This window comes from Cetorhinus maximus, chromosome 17 (assembly GCF_964194155.1).
Source record: "Cetorhinus maximus chromosome 17, sCetMax3.hap1.1, whole genome shotgun sequence".
Taxonomy (NCBI): Eukaryota; Metazoa; Chordata; class Chondrichthyes; order Lamniformes; family Cetorhinidae; genus Cetorhinus; species Cetorhinus maximus.
Genome location: NC_135895.1, coordinates 59668243 through 59688044, shown reverse-complemented (window position 1 = coordinate 59688044; position 19802 = coordinate 59668243). Strand labels below are relative to the sequence as shown.

General features: G+C 43.5%; 1 protein-coding gene across 4 annotated transcripts in view; it reads right to left on the bottom strand.

Moving 5' to 3' along the window:
* The window catches only part of dnai4 (dynein axonemal intermediate chain 4), a 189137-nt gene that overhangs the window by 107498 nt on the left and 61837 nt on the right, over window positions 1-19802 (bottom strand). For all 4 annotated transcript variants that reach the window (XM_078561279.1, XM_078561280.1, XM_078561278.1 and 1 more), the window contains 2 exons: window positions 16444-16600; window positions 3019-3158 (listed from right to left, as the gene is read on the bottom strand). In XM_078561279.1, the coding sequence (XP_078417405.1) occupies window positions 3019-3158; window positions 16444-16600 (297 nt within the window). The remainder of the gene's footprint in view (window positions 1-3018; window positions 3159-16443; window positions 16601-19802) is intronic.

Here is a 19802-nt window from a genome sequence, read left to right as displayed (position 1 = left end):
AATTTGAGAAGTGTGTTTATCCAAGTTTCTGCTCAAACTCATTTGAATATCACCGAATGCAAAATCTGTTTTTAAACAACCAAGCTGGTAGTGATTAGAATAAATATTTTTTTGAAAATTTTGCTTTAACATTATTCCTCGATATATGTAAGAGTGTTAACTTGGTTACTTTTGAATAGCTGAAAATGGCTTAACATCAAAAATAGGCATTCTAAGAAGGATATCTTATTTTCAACCTGTGGGAAGTCAGTTCCATAATTCAAATTCCGTAAATTAAAATTCAAAAGCTTTTAAAATGTGCCTATTACTGCTCTTGTGCCTAAAAAAAAGTTTAATCTTCAAAGCCTCCTTGAATGCTTGCAAAGAAGTGATTATGTCAATGTGGGGGCATGACCAGTTTTGTGGGAGGCAACAGCTTCCAACATGATGGCTTTTAAACTAGCGCAAAAGATTGCAGAAACTTGATTTGAGCTGAAGTAATTTACATTTAAAATACCACAACCTTATGGGTTGAAATTTACCAGTCCAGGTGGGAAAGCTGGCAAAAATGGTGTGAGTAGGCATGGGGGGTGCCTGACACCATCCCACCACCATGTCATTTTGTCAGCAACAGGAATTGGAAGTGCAATTGAGCCATTTGTGACCAATTTAGGACCGTTTTCTGCTTCGGCTGGAATTTTATCAGCGGTGGGTGGGGGCCTGCTGCTGCATGAGGAAACCACCAGCTAAATCCTACAGCCTCCTGTGGGTTCCTGGGGTGGGGGTGGCCTCCTTTGGTTATCCTTTGGCCCACAGAGGGTCCCCCTCCCCTGGTAATCACCATCCCAATGGCAACAATGCACCTACCTGCAGTAACCCCCTTGCCAAGGCCTGCCTGACTGGCCTGAGCACCCCCAGACCCCACTTACCCGACTTTGAGGGTGCACAGCTCCAGCAACGAGACCTCTGCCACTTCTGCAGAATTCTGCCCGATGTACTAGTTTAGCCTATTTCAGACAAATTGCACTGCAAACCCAACGTAACATAGCAGAAACTCTCAGCTCTTATGCTTATGTTTGAATAGCATGGAAATTTGGGCATTCTGGAATGTAGAAAACAATCCCTGCAACTGAAACAATCCCTTCAACTGCATTCTGAGACCAAATAACACCCCACTATTGAGTCTCAAGCCTTTGGAGCCAACAAGTTGTGAAGGACAACAGGCAGCAAAGCACAATGGACAATCAGGCCACTCCTGGTGTCGTATTGGCCCTCCAGTAAATGATGAAGTGGGTACAATAATGGGGACTGATAGATAGCAGTGGTCATAGAATCATAGAAAGTTTACAGCACAGAAAGAGGCCATTTGGCCCATCATGTCTGTGCCAGCCAAAAAGCAAGCCACCTAGCCTAACCCACTTTCCACTAACCCACTGTAGCCCTGCAGGTTACGGCACTTGAGATGCATAACCAGACACCTTTTAAATGAGGTGAGGGCGTAAGGGTATGAAACTGAGTCCTTTGCTGAGCACTAAACGTTCAGCATCTGATGAAGAGTCATACGGACTCGAAACGTCAACTGTGTTCCTCTCCGCAGATGCTGTCAGACCTGCTGAGCTTTTCCAGCTATTTTTGTTTTTGTTTCAGATTTCCAGCATCCGCAGTATTTTGCTTTTACCTTTTAAATGAGTTGTGGTTTCTGCCTCTACCATCCTTTCAACCCTTACAACCATCTGGGTGAAAAAAAATTCCTCATCTCCCTTCTAATTTTTCTATTGATCCCTTTAAAGCTATGCCTCCTAGTCACTGACCTCTCTGCTAAGGTAAATAGGCCCCTCCCATCCACTCTATCCTGGCCCCTCACAATTTTGTACATCTCAGTCAATTCACCCCTCAGCCTCCCCTTTTCCAAGGAGAACAACCCCAACCTATCCAATCTTTCCTCATAGCTGCATTTTTCCAGTCCTGGCAATATCTTCGTAAATCTCCTCTCTACCCTCTCTAATGCTGTTACATCCTTTCTGTAATGAAGTGACCAGAAAGGCACGCAATATTTAAATTGTGGCCTCACTAATGAATTGTACAGTTCCAGCATGACCTCCCTGCTCTTAAATTCTATACCACGGCTAATAAAGGAAAGGATTCCATATGCCTTCTTAACCACCTTATTGACCTGTCCTGCTACCTTCAGCAGAGGACTTTCATTCCAAGGTCCCTCACTTCCTCTACACCTCTTAGTATTCTCCCATTAATTGTGCATTCCTTTGCCTTGTTTGACCTCACTAAATACATCACCTTACACTTCTCCAGGTTGAATTTCATTTGTCACTTTTCTGCTCACCTGACCAGTCTTCCTGCTGTCTACAGCAGTCCTCCTTGCTGTCAACCATGCGGCCAATTTTTGTGTTGCCTGCAAACTTCTTGATCATGCCCCCAACATTTACGTCCAAATCGTTACTATATACCACAAAAAGCAACGAATCTAGCACAGCACTGCAGAACCCCACTGAAAACAGCCTTCCAGTCGCAAAAACATCCGTCAAAAATTACCCATTGTTTCCTGCCACTGAGCCAATTTTGTATCCAGCTTGCTACATTCCCTTGGAGCCCATGAGCTTTTATTTTACCCAGTCTGCCATGTGGGTAAAGCCTTGTCAAAAGCCTTGCTAAAATCCATGTAGACCACATCAACTGCACTACCTTCATCAATCCTCTTGTTACTTACTCAAGAAAATTCAATCAAGTTAGTTAGACATGATCTTCCCTTAATAACTGCTTACTTTGCTCAGTTTTTCCTTCCTCCTGCCATTGATCTTGTTTACCCACTTCAGACTATTGCATAAAGTTACAAGTAGCCTCTTACCCCCCAGTCTTCTTTTCCTCCTACAGACCAGACTCTTAAAATATAAAGTTTGACTTAATTTATTTCATCTTCTCTCCTACCCTCTTCTAAATTGGAGGTGTTCTACACTGTGTCTTGGCTATTCAACTAGTTTCTGAATACAAAAATAAGTATATTTGGATTGTTTAACAGTTTACCTGTTTCTTGAGTGTTAATCTTGTCACACTGAACCTCCTTGGATTTTCGTGCTCCACTGAACGTCTGCGCCATCCTTTCAATGTAGCGATCATTGCCAACTCGCTCCTTGCAGAGTTCAATATACAGCTGGTTTCTTTGTCTTAAAATAAAAAAAATGCCAAAGTTCATATGAATAACTTGCAGCTACAAATGCCGGGCGATACCAGAATAGAGACAAAGAGAAAGACAGCAAGGAGTTGTCATTTTACCCCTTCTCTCCTTAAGGTACTAATTCCATGAATGCCAGCTGTTCTCAATGTATCTTATCAAAGTGATCACTGTCATATTGGAAATGCTCTTCTAAGCCTAGGGATTTGGGGTTGACAGGCTATTTGACCATGCAAAGTTTATAACCAAATTTAATCCTGTCTTTATTGGAGTGAAACATACGTGCATTTTCCAAATATTAATCAGGAATGGAAACATCAGATGATTTTTCACCTACCCAGAGAAATATATTTCTCCTATTGTCATTAGAAAACAAGCTTTTTTATGTAACCTGTCCATACAACTGTCCTGGTTGAGATTGCCTACCTCACCATAGAACAAGATCAACGGCAGGAGAAAGGAAAAACTGAGCAAAGTAAGCAGTTCCACAGTTTTGAGATCCTCAAGAATAAATTAATTAGAAGACTTTGTGGCAAGCCCATAACCCTAACCCTACAAATCAAAGGGCAATTTTATTCATGCAACATCTTGTAATGTAGTGTTGCCCAGTAATTAAACATCCTTGTTAATTAAATTTAATGACTGGAATTGACAAACTCTCTCATAAGGTGGTATTTAATAGAGGTGACAGGGGTCTCACCTGCCAGCTGGAGAGCCAGCAGGAGCCCCACATCTCCTTCTTTAAGAAGGCCTACGTATTCGGGTAACCAACTGTCCCATTTTTTACGGGCATGTCCCATAGTTTAGCTAATTGTTCTTCGTCTCATATTGTTTCCTCTTGGAGCTGCTTTTGACCCATATTTCTCAAGTGATCTGGAAAACCTTCTGGAGTGGACTTGCATCTTGCACCCACCCGGCTGTATCTTTGGTTTTTGCGTAGTCACACTGCACTCTCACTATTGGTCACAAGGTCGCATTGGAGCCCAAAAGTAACTAAACTTGCAGGTTTGAATCCAAAATTTGCTAAGGTGCCCGGCTCCCATCGACCACCACAGCTGCCTCCACATGGCTGGTACGAATTCTGCCCTTTGTATTCATGGTGAGAGCGAACAATTATAGGCAATGGTGAGTAAGTGCCAACTGCAGAATGTGAAATGGAGAGAAAACGATACAGCACAGCAGTGGGGATGGAGTGGAACCACAGTACTAATATATTCATCAGTATTCATCAGTTAGTATTATCTATTGCTCAATGTTTCTAAACCTTAGGCCCAGAATTGAGTTGCCCCAACAATCTCCCAGTGTGGAGTCAGAGGAAGATCACCAGAATCCTTACGGAAATGACATCAATTGGTAATAATAATAAATAGCTGCTTACACAATTTCTCTGCCAAATTCTCACTGGAGGGCAATTGGAACAGCCCTCGTGAAATTTAAGATGCTGGCCAGGTCTTCTGATCAGGATCAGAAACCCTGGCCAGTATTTTCAGCTTGGTATGCAGGCGCGTGCCCGGCACGCACGAGCATAAAATAGTGCATGATGACGTCGGTCGACTGTCCTGACGTCATCACGCACTTGCGCGATATTTCAGTCAGCAGATGCACATGACAGTCGGCAGCGTGCCCACCGACAATTCAGAAGACTGTTAAGCCCGTTAATCAATTAATTGAATTGAATTTTTCCCTGCCTGTCCAACCTTACGGTTGGCGGACAGGATGAGGTTTCCAATGTTAAGTAAAAATAAAATAACAATTTTTTAAACTCATTTTTAACATGTTTTTGCTCATGTGACAGAGTCACATGAGGGGACATGTTTTCCTTTTTTTTTTTGAAAACTTTATTTTTAATGTTAAAATTCTTCAGCTCCCTGAGGCAGCTCTGTGCCTTCAGGGAGCTTTCACTGAACGCACCCGCACGCATGCACACATTTCAGTGCTCGTGCTCCTCCTCCCCCCACCCCAGCAGCGCTGAGGGTATCAGCACCTGTTTCACGCTGGCTGGCTGTTAAAGAGCCAACCAGCCTGAAATCAGAGTCGCGGCCCAATTGCGGCTGACGGACTGTTGCGCGGCCGCTCCTGGGCCCTCCGCTGTGCCCGAGGGGAAAATCCTCCCCGCTATTTCTGATCCTGATCAAGCAAAAAGAAATGCACACTTACCTTCCTCTGATTTTTCTGAGCGATCTTCCGAGGGAGGGTCCTTCACATCCGACTCAGTGCAGCAAATCTCGTAGGGAGCAGTGCAGAGAATCGGTGCAGAAACCACATCCCTTTTTTACGGCAATAGCTGCCACATTCTGCTAAGTAAGGAGTTTAAATGTCCAAAAGCTTATTTGAAACTAGCTACGGAGAGAAAATAAGTGTGGAAGGTAAGTGGGTGAGGGGCAGGATGGCAGGTGAGTGAGTAGGGTGACAGATGGGTGAGGTCCGTGGGGGTTAGTTGGGACGGGTTGGGGGCTAGTCAGATTGGGTTGGGGTAGTCAGGTCGGGTCGGGGGGGTTAGTCAGAGGAGGTTAGTGAGAGTGCTTGGGGTGTCAGTTGTGTAGTTACCCAGTAATTAGACATCGTTTTTTTATGTCGAACATTTCCTGGATAACTATCAAAGTAAGTAAGTCGGAACCGTCCAAAGTCTCTGACTCTAACTCAAAGTTAGTGAGTTTCTTGGAGGGTCCTGGGAAACAGGGGAATTGCCCATCAGAAATTCAAACTTCTCAGGCAATTCCAACAGAGTGCTTACATTGGGACTTTTGAAGGGTCCCATAGCGCATCTCTGGGGTACATCCAATCTCCAACCATCCGGAGACCTGAAGATCTGGGCCCTTATTTTGTAATGTATTCTTGTGTTCAAGGTGAGGAATGTTGTTACAGGGACGTACATGCGTACACACACAAACACACTCATTCACACATTTCAGGCATTTGCACATGGACTGCAGTGGTTCAAGAAGGGGTTACCATTGACCAGAAACTGAACTAGACTAGCCATATAAATACTGTGGCTACAAGAGCAGGTCAGAGGCTAGGAATCCTGCGACGAGTAACTCACCTCCTGACTCCCCAAAGCCTATCCACCATCTACAAGACACAAGTCAGGAGTGTGATGGAATATTCCCCACTTGCCTGGATGAGTGCAGCTCCCACAACGCTCAAGAAGCTTGACACCATCCAGGACAAAGCAGTCCGCTTGATTGGCATCACGACCACAAACATTCACTCCCCCCACAACCGACGACCAGTAGCAGCAGCGTGTACCATCTACAAGATGCACTGCAGAAACTCACCAAGGCTCCTTCGACAGCACCTTCCAAACCCATGACCGCTACCATCTAGAAGGACAAGGGCAGCAGATACATGGGAACACCACCACCTGGAAGCCACTCACCATCCTGACTTGGAAATATATCGCCGTTCCTTCACTGTTGCAGGGCCAAAATCCTGGAACTCCCTCCCTAATTGCACTGTGCACCACAGCGTACTGTAATGGTTTAAGAAGGCAGCTCACCACCACCTTCTCAAGGGCAATTAGGATGGGCAATAAATGCTGGCTAATAGCCAACAACGCCCACATCCCATAAAGGAATTTTAAAAAACTGTCGTTGTTGAAGCCGCAATCATCCAGGGAAATGGAATATATTCCAACACACTCCTGACTTGTGCCTTGTAGATGGTGCAAAGGCTTTGCAGATTCAGGAGGGGAGTTACTCACCTCAGAATTCCCAGCCTCTGACCTGCTTTGTAGCCACAATATTTCTGTGGCAGGTCCAGTTCTGTTTCTGATCAATGATAACCCGAAGGATGTTGATGGTGGGAGATTATCAGCCTAAACCTGAATGTTGTCCAGGTCTTGCTGCATATGGACATGGACTACTTCAGTATCTGAGGAGTTGCAAATTGTACTGATCATTGTGTAATCATCAACGGACATCCCATTTCTGACCTTATGATGGAGGGAAAGTCATTGATGAAGCAATGAAGATGGTTGGGCCTAGGACACTGAGGAATTCCTGCAGCGATGTCCCGGGATTGAGAAAATTTACCTCCAATAACAACAATCATCTTCCAGAATGCAGGTGGGAACTCATTCTCTGATCAAAGAGCTGGAACTTGCAGAGATTCAAGGATACTGGAATTGCCCAGAGAAGGAGCCGCTGGAGTGGGCCTTGCTGCTGGAAGTTAGTTCAGAGATTCTCAGAAGACTGCTATATTTTCTGGAGTTTCATGTATTAGTTGCCCATTAGGTAATGTTTAATTAATGTTGCTTTCAGTGTGTTTGCTACAGTAAAAGTCTTAAAACATGAAACCTTGTCATGTGGTCCTTTGAGTCAGTCATTGGGAATTCAAATCTCTTTTTAAAAGTTATCAGTCTGTGGAGACGTAATAACATTAGGACTAGTGCACCCTCACAGAATCTCCAAATTCTATCATTTGGCTCATAAGAACTGAAGGGCTTTAAAAGGTTTCTGTAGCTCAGTTCTGCTTAGGCAAAGAGCTGTCAGTCATCTCCTCCAGGTGGAGACACCTTGTAGACCCTCACCTGTAGTGAGAGTGTCTGCCACTCTACGCCAATTCTGATTATCATTTTGGTTTGCCAGTCTACATTCTCCAGGAAAAGCAGCATGTGGCCTTAGACACACAGTAAATGCTAGACAATATCCATTCCAGCCTGATCCCAAATTCCCTCACTTTCATTGACTAACTTCAGAACAAAGCAAGTCAGTGAACAAAGTTGCACTTAACCTATTAATGCACTAAGAATGCTATCCTGGATTTTCACACATCTGTCTGAGTGCTGACCCAGCATTAATTTCCTGTATCGACATGATTTGCTGGATCAGGTTGATCTCCAGACATGGAAAATGCTTATGTCATTGGGACAGAAAATAATGTGCTGCTGCAATATGGTTTACATCAGTTTAAATGGCCACATTACAGATGACAAATCTTATTGCTAGAAAATATTTGAGAAGGCTGTGGCAGATCATTTTGTGATGTTGAAAGTCATGATCAGTAATAAGACCTCTTTGGAACAGACAAAAGGAAGGCTCCAAGGAGGGCTGCAGTAAATAAGTGGAAAGAAATAGCCAGAACAGTGAGTTCTCATTCCACTATTCAGCACATAGCTACTCAATGCTACAAAAAGTTTAATGCCCTTACCAGGCAGCATAACAGGAACTGGCCACACCTTCCAAGAAGATTTGAAGTAAACATGTCTGCCAGTCACTACTGCTTCCTTGTCATTGGGCTGGATTTTCCCGCAAGCCTCAGGACCCTGACATAAGGATCAATTGGAGGTCCTGAGCCCACACTTAACATCAGCACAGCCGATTCAGCGACCTTCTGGGAAGTGACCCCCTAATAGGCCGCCTTTGAGTTTACCACTCAATTAAGGATGTTGGGTGGGATTTTGATGCTGCAATGGCAATCAGAGGGCTGGTTGCTCTGAAGCCTTGGCAGCCCCACCCAGAGAGATGCACGCTACTCAGGCAGATTGGGGGCCACCATGTGTCTCAACAGGGAGGTGTCCTCTGAAGAATTGAACATTCAACAAAATAAACTGGTCACAGCTACAAGGCCATCATTGCAGAGGGGGGAGCCCATCCTCTCATCCTTGCAAGATTGTTGCTCTTCAAGATCTATATCAATGATCTGGGCAAAGGCTTTGGAGGGTTTCTATTATTACGATCCCTTTAGAAACTGTTAACATTTAAAGAGAAATTCAAAGTCCCAGTGATTAACTGAAAGAAATTACGCCACAAGATTTCACATTTTTAAACAAAAACAAACTTTATTGTATATATTAAAAAAAGAAAGCAAGCACTACTAACTTAACACTATAGTTTATAATTATGTATGCTATAAATAGTTATACTTCTACTTCCCTGCCGCCCCTCACTCCCCCAAGAGTTCCCATTTCATACAAAATCTTGAAGGCTCATTCACTTTTTCTGGGACCCACCCAAAAGTAAATCACTGCCCTCTGGAATTCAATTGGATTTTTTCTCAGTGTTCTAGCTAATCTCTGAGGTATCAAATTGCACGGGGATCTTTCCATTAGCTTTTGACTAAGTGACCCTCCAACTTTCTTTTAAGACCTCTCGACTGTGGACACCTCAACTCCTTGTCCTGGCTTTGTACATACCTAGACTGTTTTTTCCAGTCTGCTCCTACAACGTCTTTACAGCTCTTTCCATGCTAATTGTTCAAGCTGATTGCTTTCTGCCACAGGGTTTTCACTGTGAGGGTCATTGTAGATTTCTTCCTCTAGCTCCCAGCTAGGAAAATCTTCCAGCTTATTTTCCCCTCATAAATTCTAAGTGAGCTGCAACCTACACAAGACCAAATCTGCAACTGCCTTCTGTTTGAACATGCAGATAAATTAAGCAGGAAACATTCAAAAGAGAGCTGGATGTGTTTCAGGAAAAGGCTGCTATCACTGTGGTGCATGTGGTGCCATTAAAGGGAAAGCAGTGAACCAAGACAGAAGAAACTGTCTGAAGGATTGAAAGGGATAGGGAAGGTCAAGATGTGCTAATAATGCATTGCACTGTCACAGGTCTGGGGACTGGAAGCGCTGAAGATAAACCATCTGAAGTTAGCTATGAATGTAGAATGAAATCATCAGCATAAGAATCGATAATTGAATCACTTGGGCTGATTTTCATCTGTTTGTAGCCATGATTTTAATGTGCACCAGGCAGGAGGTAGACAAAAAGTGTAAAATAGGAATTGCTGACTATCGGTCAGAAGCCCATACATTGGTAATTTTCATGTGGACTTCAATTTAGACAGCCACCAATTCCATCTAAAATCAATGGGGGCCTAATTAATATTAAAAAAAGGCGCCATTACATCTTTAGAATCCCAATGCTATTTGTCCAATTCCTTATAACCACTTCCTAAACCCATCTACAAACTGTGGCAGTTTGAGGGATGGGTACATGGTGAGAGATAACCTGTTCTCGTACTACAATGCTGTCATTCAAATTACTATATTGCAAACATCTTGCTGTTTGTTTATTGTTGTTTTTGAGTAGTGCTTTTGCTTGTAGTATTTGGACATTTTTCGGTAAACTTAAGTGGGTACAGATCTGAAATGGAAATCCTCTTTCAGGTTTCCATTCTAACTAGACGACAAGGAGCAGCAACAAAAACTGAAAGGACCATACCTGCCTGCAGCTGCAGGGACATATGGAGAAGCAAGAGAATTTGCAGACATCCTAATCATCCCAATACACTGTGTAAACCCAGAGTGACATATCTGCAGTTCACAGAGGTGTAGTGCATTTGGAGGCTGTGCTTCTCCAGGGAAACTGTCACTGACCTATGCTGCCCCTTACAATCAAACTTGCAACTCTCTGCAGTCAGAGTTATTACAACTTTCAACTTCTTTGGCTTTGGATCCCTCCAGGCTGAAATAGGGGTATCAGCAACACTAGTCAGTCATCAGTTCATGCTTGTATGGAGCAGGTGACTGATTTCATGTTTGCTAAATCAAAAAAGTTCATCATGTTCACCATGGACAACCTGGGTCAGTAGAATAGCGCTCTAAGATCTGTAGATTTTGTAGCGCTCCCTCATGTCCAGGTTGTCATTGACTGCATGCACATCATCATAAGGACTCCTACAAATAAGTCCATTATGTTTATAAATCAAAAGGGAATACGTTCTTGTGTGCAGCTGGTGTATGATTACCAACTGCACATTAAAAAGCTGTGCCACTCTCCTCTGAGCTGCTGTGACACTTTCGTATCCTCCTTCCCCGACTCTTTGATCCTGCATAGCAAGGAAAAGATTAGTTGCTTGGGGTAAAGGACTATGCTCTGCATACTTGGCTCACAAATCTTCTAGGGAGCTTACCAGGATCGGGGAAGGTGGTAGCATAGTGATATTGTCACTGGACTAGTATTCTAGATACTCAGGGTAATGCTCTGGGGACCTGGGTTCAAATCCCACCATGGCAGATGGTGAAATTTGAACTAAATAAAAATCTGGAATTAAAAGTCTGATGATGACCACGAAACCATTGCCAATTGTCATAAAAACCCATCTGGTTCACTAATGTCCTTTAGGGAAGGAAATCTGCCACCCTTACCTGGTTTGTGACTCCAGACCCACAGCAATGTGGTTGACTCCTAAATGCCCTCTGAACAAGGGCAAGTAGGTATGGGCAATAAATGCTGGCCTAGCCAGCGACGTCCACATCCAATGAACGAATAATTTTTTAAAAATGTCAAACTGCACTGACACATATTCAGCACTCATCAAGCAGATGACAAAGAATGTCACAGGTGACAATGAGGACTGAGATGAAGTTGGAGGGCTACCAGCCTGTAGCCAAAATGCTTTGGAAGTAACTCACTTTTACTTTGGGGTGGTAAATAAAGACCAAGGTAAACCATCTCAACCTTGGAAGAGACTTTAACTTCCAGATATCATCTGCTTACCCTCAGTCAAGTTCCTGCTCAAAACTGTCAGGAAGTGCTCCCTTCAGCAGCAGAATATTGGACAGCAGGAGGTTGCTGCGAGGAACCCTGGACTCAGGTAAGTCACGGGAAGGGATTTTCTTGAGAGGCTCATAATACAGGGGGGAGCAAGGGAAATCCTGGGAAACTGGAGGCTTAAACTTTCCTTGAAGGCTGGAGATGCACTCTGGTTCCTCTGGCCTCATAAGGAAAATAAATAAAACTGATATTTTAGATCTGTTCTGGCTCCAGGTCCATCCCCTTCCCATTAGATTGGCATGGTGAGAAAGTCACATCAGCTTCCCCAAGCAGGTCTCCAATTAAAATACTGTAGCAGTCAGGCCCCAGCGGTTTAATCGGAGCCGATCTGGAAATTTAAAGAAGACCTTACCACCTGATTGGTGGGATAAGATAAAATCAAAGACGACAGGAAGAGAGCAGGGTTTTAGCTGACAGGCAACAAGTATGTTTAAGAGCAGGAAGTCATTGAAGGAAACTGAGTGTGCACAGCGTAAGATATCAAAGCAGTTAATAAGAAATAGGGAACAAAGGATGAATGTTTTTCTGCCAGTTTTGAGGGCAGTAACAAGTCTTAAGTGGGTAAGGGTAAGCAGAAGATGTGTATTGAAATGTCCCATTCTGAATAGATGAGAGTCTTGTGCAACAGGGAGGAAATGAATGTAGTGCTGGGGAAGAACTACGGTTGATTGTAAAGCCATATTTAAGAGAAGCATGAAGAGGAGCCTTATTTTGTCTGTCTTCATAAAATCATTTAACATACCCTGCGCTGCAGCCAAGTTCTGAGAACAATATGGATGACATTGAAATGCTCAGCCTACTCCCTCCATGCTTGCTGACTTATTTGACATGGCACCATCAGCCACCTGAAGACTGGCCTTTTTCAAGGCTCTGATTTGTTCAATGAGCACCTCCATGGTTCTATCTGAAAATTACAGTAGCCTGACCGTAAACATTGTGCCAGCTGCACCTGCAATAAAAACCCACCTTCCATTTAAGAGCCACAAACTGGTTTTTAGAAGCAGCGAGTCCACTGGATTTCCCATTCTCTGAATGGCAAGCTACATATAAGCAGGGAGTTAAGAACTGGAAGTTCACCAATCAAATTTAAAAGAGGTCCAAACACCCAAATGGGTCAGGGCAACTTTCTATGTCATTGCCCCATCCACCATTAGTACCAGTCTTAACCCCAGCCATGCCCACCTCACAGTGACAGCTTTAAAATGGATGGGTGGAGGCCACAAGACCATCAAAGGAACTCTAATTTTAGACAAGGACTCAACATGTCCAAACACCAGTCAAGTTTGCAGTCATTTCAACTAACTCTCACCAAATTTTCAGCAGGTGTACGTCAGAACAGCTGCAGAATTCTGCTCCAGAATCTTTTAATACTCTATTTCTGCTGGTAGCATTTTTTTTACCTGTAGTGACAAATTCCAGCACTCTGACATTTTGAATTTTAATGTATCTTTGTTACCTAATTTAAATTAAAGCTTTGCATTTTGTATATGAGGGATCTAGACAGAATAGATAGGAAAAGCTGTTCCAAATGGTGGAAGAACTGAGAACCAGAGGACACCAATTTAAGGTGATTGACATAAGAAGCAACAGTGACATCACAGTGTCATAGTATCTTTACAGTTCAGAAGGAGGCATTTCGGCCCATCGAGTCTGCACTGGCTCTCTGAAAGAGCATTCCACCTAGTCCCACTCTCCACCTTATCTCCGTAACCTTGTACATTCTCTCTTTTCAGGTGGCAATCCAATTCTCTTTTGAATACCTCAATCGAACCTGCTTCCACTGCCCTTCAGGAAGTTTGTTCCAGACTCTAACCACCCTCTGAGTGAAAAAAATTCCTCACATCACATCCACTCCTTTTGTCAATTATTTTGAATCTATGCCCTCTAGTTCTTGATGTTCTCTTAAATGGGAACAGATTTTCACTATTTACCCTGTCCGTATCCCTCGGGATCTTGAATACCTCTATCAAATCTTCTCTCAGCCTTCTTTTCTCCAAGGAAAACAGTCCCAATGTCTCCAATCTATCCTCATAGCTACAGTTCTTTATCGCTGAAATCATTCTTGTGAATCTCCTCTGTGCTCTCTCCAATGCCTTCACATCCTTCCTCAGGTATGGTGCCCAGAACTGGACACAGTATTCCAGATGAGGCCTAACTAGTGTCTTATACAAGTTCAACATGACCTCCTTACTCTTGTCCCTATTAATAAAGCCTAAAATACTATATGCTTTATTAACTGCTCTCTCAACATGCCCTGCCATCTTCAATGACCTATGTATGTATACACAAGGTCCCTCTGTTCCTGCACCGTTTTAGAGGCTATCCCTTTATTTTGTACTGTCTCACCATATCTTTCCTGCCCAAACAAATCATCTCACACTTCTCTGCATTCATCTTCATCAACTTCATCTGCCACTTGTCTGCCCAATCCACCAACATGTCTATGTCCTTTTAAAGTTCAAGACTATCCCCATCACAGTTGACAACATTTCCAATCTTCGTACATTCTGCAAATTTTTAAATCATGCCTTGCACACCACAGTCTAGGTCATTAATATATATCAAAAAGAGCAAGAGTCCCAACACTGACCCCTGAGGAACTCCATTACAAACATTCCGCCAATCTGAAAAACAACCATTTGTCACTACTCTCTGCTTCCTGTCACTCAGCCAATTTCTTATCCAAGTGCCTACTTTCCCTTTTATTCCATGACCTAGAATTTTGCTCACAGGTCTGTGTGTGGCACTGTATCAAATGCCTTTTGAAAATCCACAACACATACACCACATCAACAACGTTTCCTTTATCAACATTCTCTGTTACCTCCTCAAAAAACTCCAGCAAGTTAGTTAAGCATGATTTTCCTTGCTGAATCCATGCTGGCTTTCCTTAATTATCCTGTACTTGTCTAAGTGATCATTGATTTTATCCTGTATTATAGTTTCCAGAAGTTTCCCTACCACTGAGGTCAAACTGACTGGCCTGTAGTTGCCAGCTTTATCCTTGCACCCCTTTTTGAACAAGGGTATAACATTCACGGTTCTCCAGTCCTCTGGCACATCCCCTGTGTCTAAGGAAGACTGGAAGATTATCACTAGTGCCTCTGCAATTTCCACTCACTTCCCTCAGTACCCTTGGATGCATCTCATCCAGTCCTGGTACCTTATCTATTTTAAGTAAAGATAATCTTTCCAACACCTCCTTCCTCTCGATAAGATAAGTTATCTTATCCATATAAGTTCTTCTAGTGTACCAGTTACCTCCTCTCTCACCTCGGCCTGGATAGCAAGTTCGTCCTTTGTAAAGACAGATGCAAAGTACTCGTTCAACACCTCTGGTATTTCTCCACCTCCACATGCAAGTCCCCTTTTTTGTCCCTAATCGGCCCTGCTCTTTCTTTTACCAACCTTTTATTATTTACATGCTTATAGAAAACCTTGGGATTCCCTTTTATGTTCACTTCCAGCCTCTTTTCATGCTCTCTCCTTGCTTTTCTTATGAGGAAAATCTTTTTTCCCCCAGTGAGTGATTAGGATCTTGATTGCACTACCTGAGAGTATGGTGGAGGCAGATTCAATCATGGCTTTCAAAAGAGGATTCCATCATTATCTGAAGAAGAAAGGTTTACAGGGCTACGGGGAAAAGGTGGAGAGTGGGGGTGAGACTAGATGAGTTGCTATTGCAGAGAGCCAGTACAGACATGATGAACTGAATGGCCTCCTTCTGCCTGTAACCATTCTACAATTCCATGGGTAGAATTTTCTACTTGGTGTGCAGGTGAGCTCTCGATATGCTGGAGTGTGAAATAGCGAGAGTCCTGACGTCATCGCGCACTCCTGATATTTTGGTCAGCGGGTGCGCGTGAGAGTTGGCAGTGCACCTGCCCACAATTAGGAGGCCTATTAAGGCCATTAAAGTAGCAATTGACAGCGATTTTTCACTGCCTGTCTAACGTTACGGTTGGTGGGCAGGCGAATCTGCCAGGCGAACTTTGCCTTTTTGATGAAACTTCATCCAAGGGTGGGATGCGGTTTCCACTATTAATTTTTTAAGAAGTAAAAATGTTTGGACAGAATTTTCATCATCTATATTTTAATGTGAGTGAATCTGATGTGTGGACATTTTTTTCTGCAGTTTCAAATCTTTATTGATTGGTTTTAAAACTCTTCAGCTCCCTGAGGCAGCTCTCTGCAGCTTTCATTGCACGCTCCCTCGCACCCATGCAGACTTCAGCACTCGTCCTCCTCCCACCCCTACCTTGGCAGCGCTAAGCCTTTCAACACGCATTTCATGTTGGCTGGCCGTTAGTTGGTCAGCCAGCGTGAAATCGCAGTTGGGGGCCGATCGTGGTGAGCAGTCTGCTCCCCGGTCACTCCCAGGCCTGCCGAACACGTCTGCCCGCCAACCCGAAAATTCTACCCTATGATTCTATATATGAAGACAAAGAGCACAGTTTCTGCAGGCACAGAGGCAAAATGCTGCTGGCAATAAATGCAAATACTTGCCACCAACGCGCATGATCCTATGGCTCCATTTTGTACCAGCTACAAGTGGGTTAAACCCACACAAGAAAGTTACAACCAAAATCATTAAATTGCAAATGCAATTTCTGACCAACTCTGGAATTGTTCTGCAGTATGAACAAGAAAAATTTCAAGACCAACAGGCATAATACTTTGAGAAACTGTTTCCAGTGAAAGTGGATCAGGTATCTAAATGATATGTTATTCAAGCCAGTTGGCAGGATGATATAATGAAATATGTAAAAAAAAACTTACTTGATGGATTCTGCTTCTGCTGAATCCACTGAAACCATTTCAACGGGAAGGTCCAGAAAGGTAAATGTTTCAGTCTCCGTCAGAAATACATCTACAATCTTATTAAGATCATCCTCGTTCAGCTGTTCTCGTACATCTTCTCTTCGGATTTGGAAATCTGAAACCATAAGCATGATATAAGGGGACACTGAATAATAATCAGGATTAGGATCAAAGGCTGATAGGCATGTTCAAATTTCTGAAGGGTTTTTATTAAGTGAGTTGGAAAAATCTGTTCCTCTGGTTGGTAAGTAGAGGGCATAAATTTAAGATTATCAACAAAAGAATAAAGGGAGCAATTAGGATAAATATTCTTATGTCGAGGGTAATTAGGAAAGGAAATGTCCTACCAGACATAGTACTGAAAGGAGAAATGATAATAACTTTTAGAAGAAAAATGGAAAACAGAAATATAAAATATATGGCAGAATTGGCCCCAGTGCAAAGGTCAAAAGGCCTCTTTCTATGCTGTAAATTTTATGATTCAATGATTTTTCCATTCTCTAGACCAAGAGCACTGTGGTCAACTGAAGTATCTTTGAAATCTCCTTACCAGTTCTCTTGAATACCCATCCAGTATCAATCTTGTAAATTTTTAAGAGGGTGGGGGTGCTCATTACTATGATAAAGTTAAGCTGCTTCCAAATTACATAAAACATAAGCATAAGTAATAAACTAGGGGAGTATACTACACATTATACAGCTACCATAAGGCGCCATGTGATTGAAAAAGGGCTTATCAGCATTAAAGAGCAGTACATAACAATATATATGTAGAGTAGTGATCTGTACTGTTGTCGCTACCCGTAATGTGTACTGCTTAGACACCATGAAGCAGTCTTGTTGAAGTTACAAAGAAATCTTTACTAACATTACTGAATTATGTACGTGTCTACAGTAGAAGTGTGGAGAGGACCCCTTACCAGGTCTTTACATGTTACTACCTATCTCTAGGTCATGTGCCTTCTTACATCACCATGTGGGTGATACTGTACTGAGACCCATGTTAACCCTTTAGGTACCAGATTCTCTACCATACCTCCTCCCAAGGCTTTATCCCCTGTATATAGACTGAGATTAGTTTACTTACAGTTAGCTTCAAGTCATACATCGCTCTTGTGTACTTAACTTTGGTGTTGCAACAATAAACTATTCTAACTCTAAACTGCTTCATGATTAACATACAACATTAACAGCATGTGTTAACAATGTTCTTACAACCCCATCTCAAGTGTTTGAAATTGGAGATTCAGGTGGCCTGGAGGTCTTGTACCCCTGCCATGTCTCATTTGCCATCCGGTCAGGAAAGTGGTAGGCTCTAGAGGTACTTGATCTTGGCGGTGGTTTCGAGGTTGTATCTGGATGTAGGCATGGCTTCATGCACTTCTTCCATTGACAGATGCTGCACCATGCCCAGTCAGTCTGATTGATGTGGCATTGATTTGCTGTAGTGAGTGTTGATCGTTTCTTTCTGGGTCGACAAAAGCAGAGTTTGTCAGCTTGTCGGTGGTGTTTCTTCTTCTTCTGCCTTTTCCGGTATCTGGAAGCTCTCTGTCATTGAGGGAAAGCAGTCCTGTGTATGAAAGAAAAGTGGGGAGATAGCTCACCTTTGTGCAGTTGTGTTTGTGTGAGGCTGGTTCCAGCTGATGCTGTGGTTTCAGCATATTGGTTGGCAGTTGCTTGGGCTGTCAACGTCTCCACCATCGGCACTATGGTCACTGCTGGAGACAGAGGCTTCTCAGGAGGCCATTCGGCTCTGGCATCACCTTGACTGGGGACATTGTGGTAACCTCCTGCGTGGTGGTTTGGTCTGGTCCTTGGGTAAGTTCAGGAACTGAAATGAAGATGAACAGGCCTGCTCCACAGAGAAGAGAGGTTACAAATAAAGTCAACTATTTAATGGTGTGTAGTGGTTGGGCCTTTGGGAAGATGCTTTTCAGGCTGGATAGAAACCATGGTTATCATCATATCTGCTGCTGACTGAAGGAGAACGAGGGCTAGCCAGGTGTTGCTGCTGAGGAGTAAAAGGGCTGGTTCCATAGGACGTACATCAGCTCTATAATCTGTTTGTTGCCATGCCTCAATGGCTCTTGAATGATACTCCTGAAAGCTGGACTCCCCTGCACCGTAGAGTGGGGTGTCTGTTATTCAGATCAGCGGCCTTGGAGCCACAGTTCCTCATCCGAAACTGTCACTCCAGCGCCGGAATCTAACTTAAAGTTGGTTAGCTGGCCGTTCACAGAAACGCCTGTGTTCTGGAGGAAAAGCTACATCGTTTGATGTCACCCAGGAAGGAAGGCTGTGTGTCTTCTGGCTCAGCGGCCTCAATTACATGGATGGCTCTCAGGTTGTCTCTGAGATGCTGAGGTCGTGACTGGGTCAGCTTACTTAAGAGTCGCTGTCTGTGGCAGCAGGAGCATTTGGCAGCACTTGCAGGACATTGGTCCTTCCTGTGAATGCACTTCGCACCGCAGTGCCAGCAAGGTGTCTTGGCTGGGTGGTTGGGGGATGGCTAACCTTGCTCATACAGTCCCTACAGTTGTGTGGCTTGATGTGGTGGCCCAAAGTGTGGCTTCTGCCCCATGAAGTGCCTTCCCCTCGGAGAATGGTCCTATTTTGGTCTCACAGCACAGACAACCTAACTAGCTGGACAGCCTTGTCAAGAGTAAGGTCACCTTTGGCTTGGAGAAGGTTTGAGAATGAATCATCCACGACACCCAACACAGTTCTGTCTCGCATGAGTTCGGATTTCAGTTCACTGTACGCGCATCCTTCTGCCATGCAGTAAAGATCATTGATAAAGGAGGCGACAGGCTTCCCAGGCTGCTGAACTCTCCTGTTAAATTTGGTGTGTTCCAAGGCTTTATTAAACCTCAGGTTGAAGAAAAATTCAAAAGATTTTCAAACATCGTCAAATTTAGCAGACAATTCATCTATGGCTTGCCTGGCAATTATATCGTCTGCAATCGCCCCAATGGAATAAAGTAATGTGCTAACTTATTCTGCCTTGCTTTTTATTTAATCCTGCAGCAACTCAGAAACCCTTTTCTTCAATAACTCCAATTGTGAGACTGGTCAAAGACATAGGTGAGGCCCATTGGTGGCGGTAGTGAAGAATTGTGTTCCAACTTTAAATAATTTAAATGTGTGGGTGTCCCTTTAAGAGTGAAGGGAATTTCAAGATGGCGTCGCTGGTATTGATGAAGACGGGATTTTTGCACGCTTTGCAGTTTTGGCACATAACTCAAAATGGCGGCAGACTCCCCTGGTGAAGAAGAAGCCTCAAAATGGCTGTGGGTTAGGTTGCTGCTGAGGGTTGT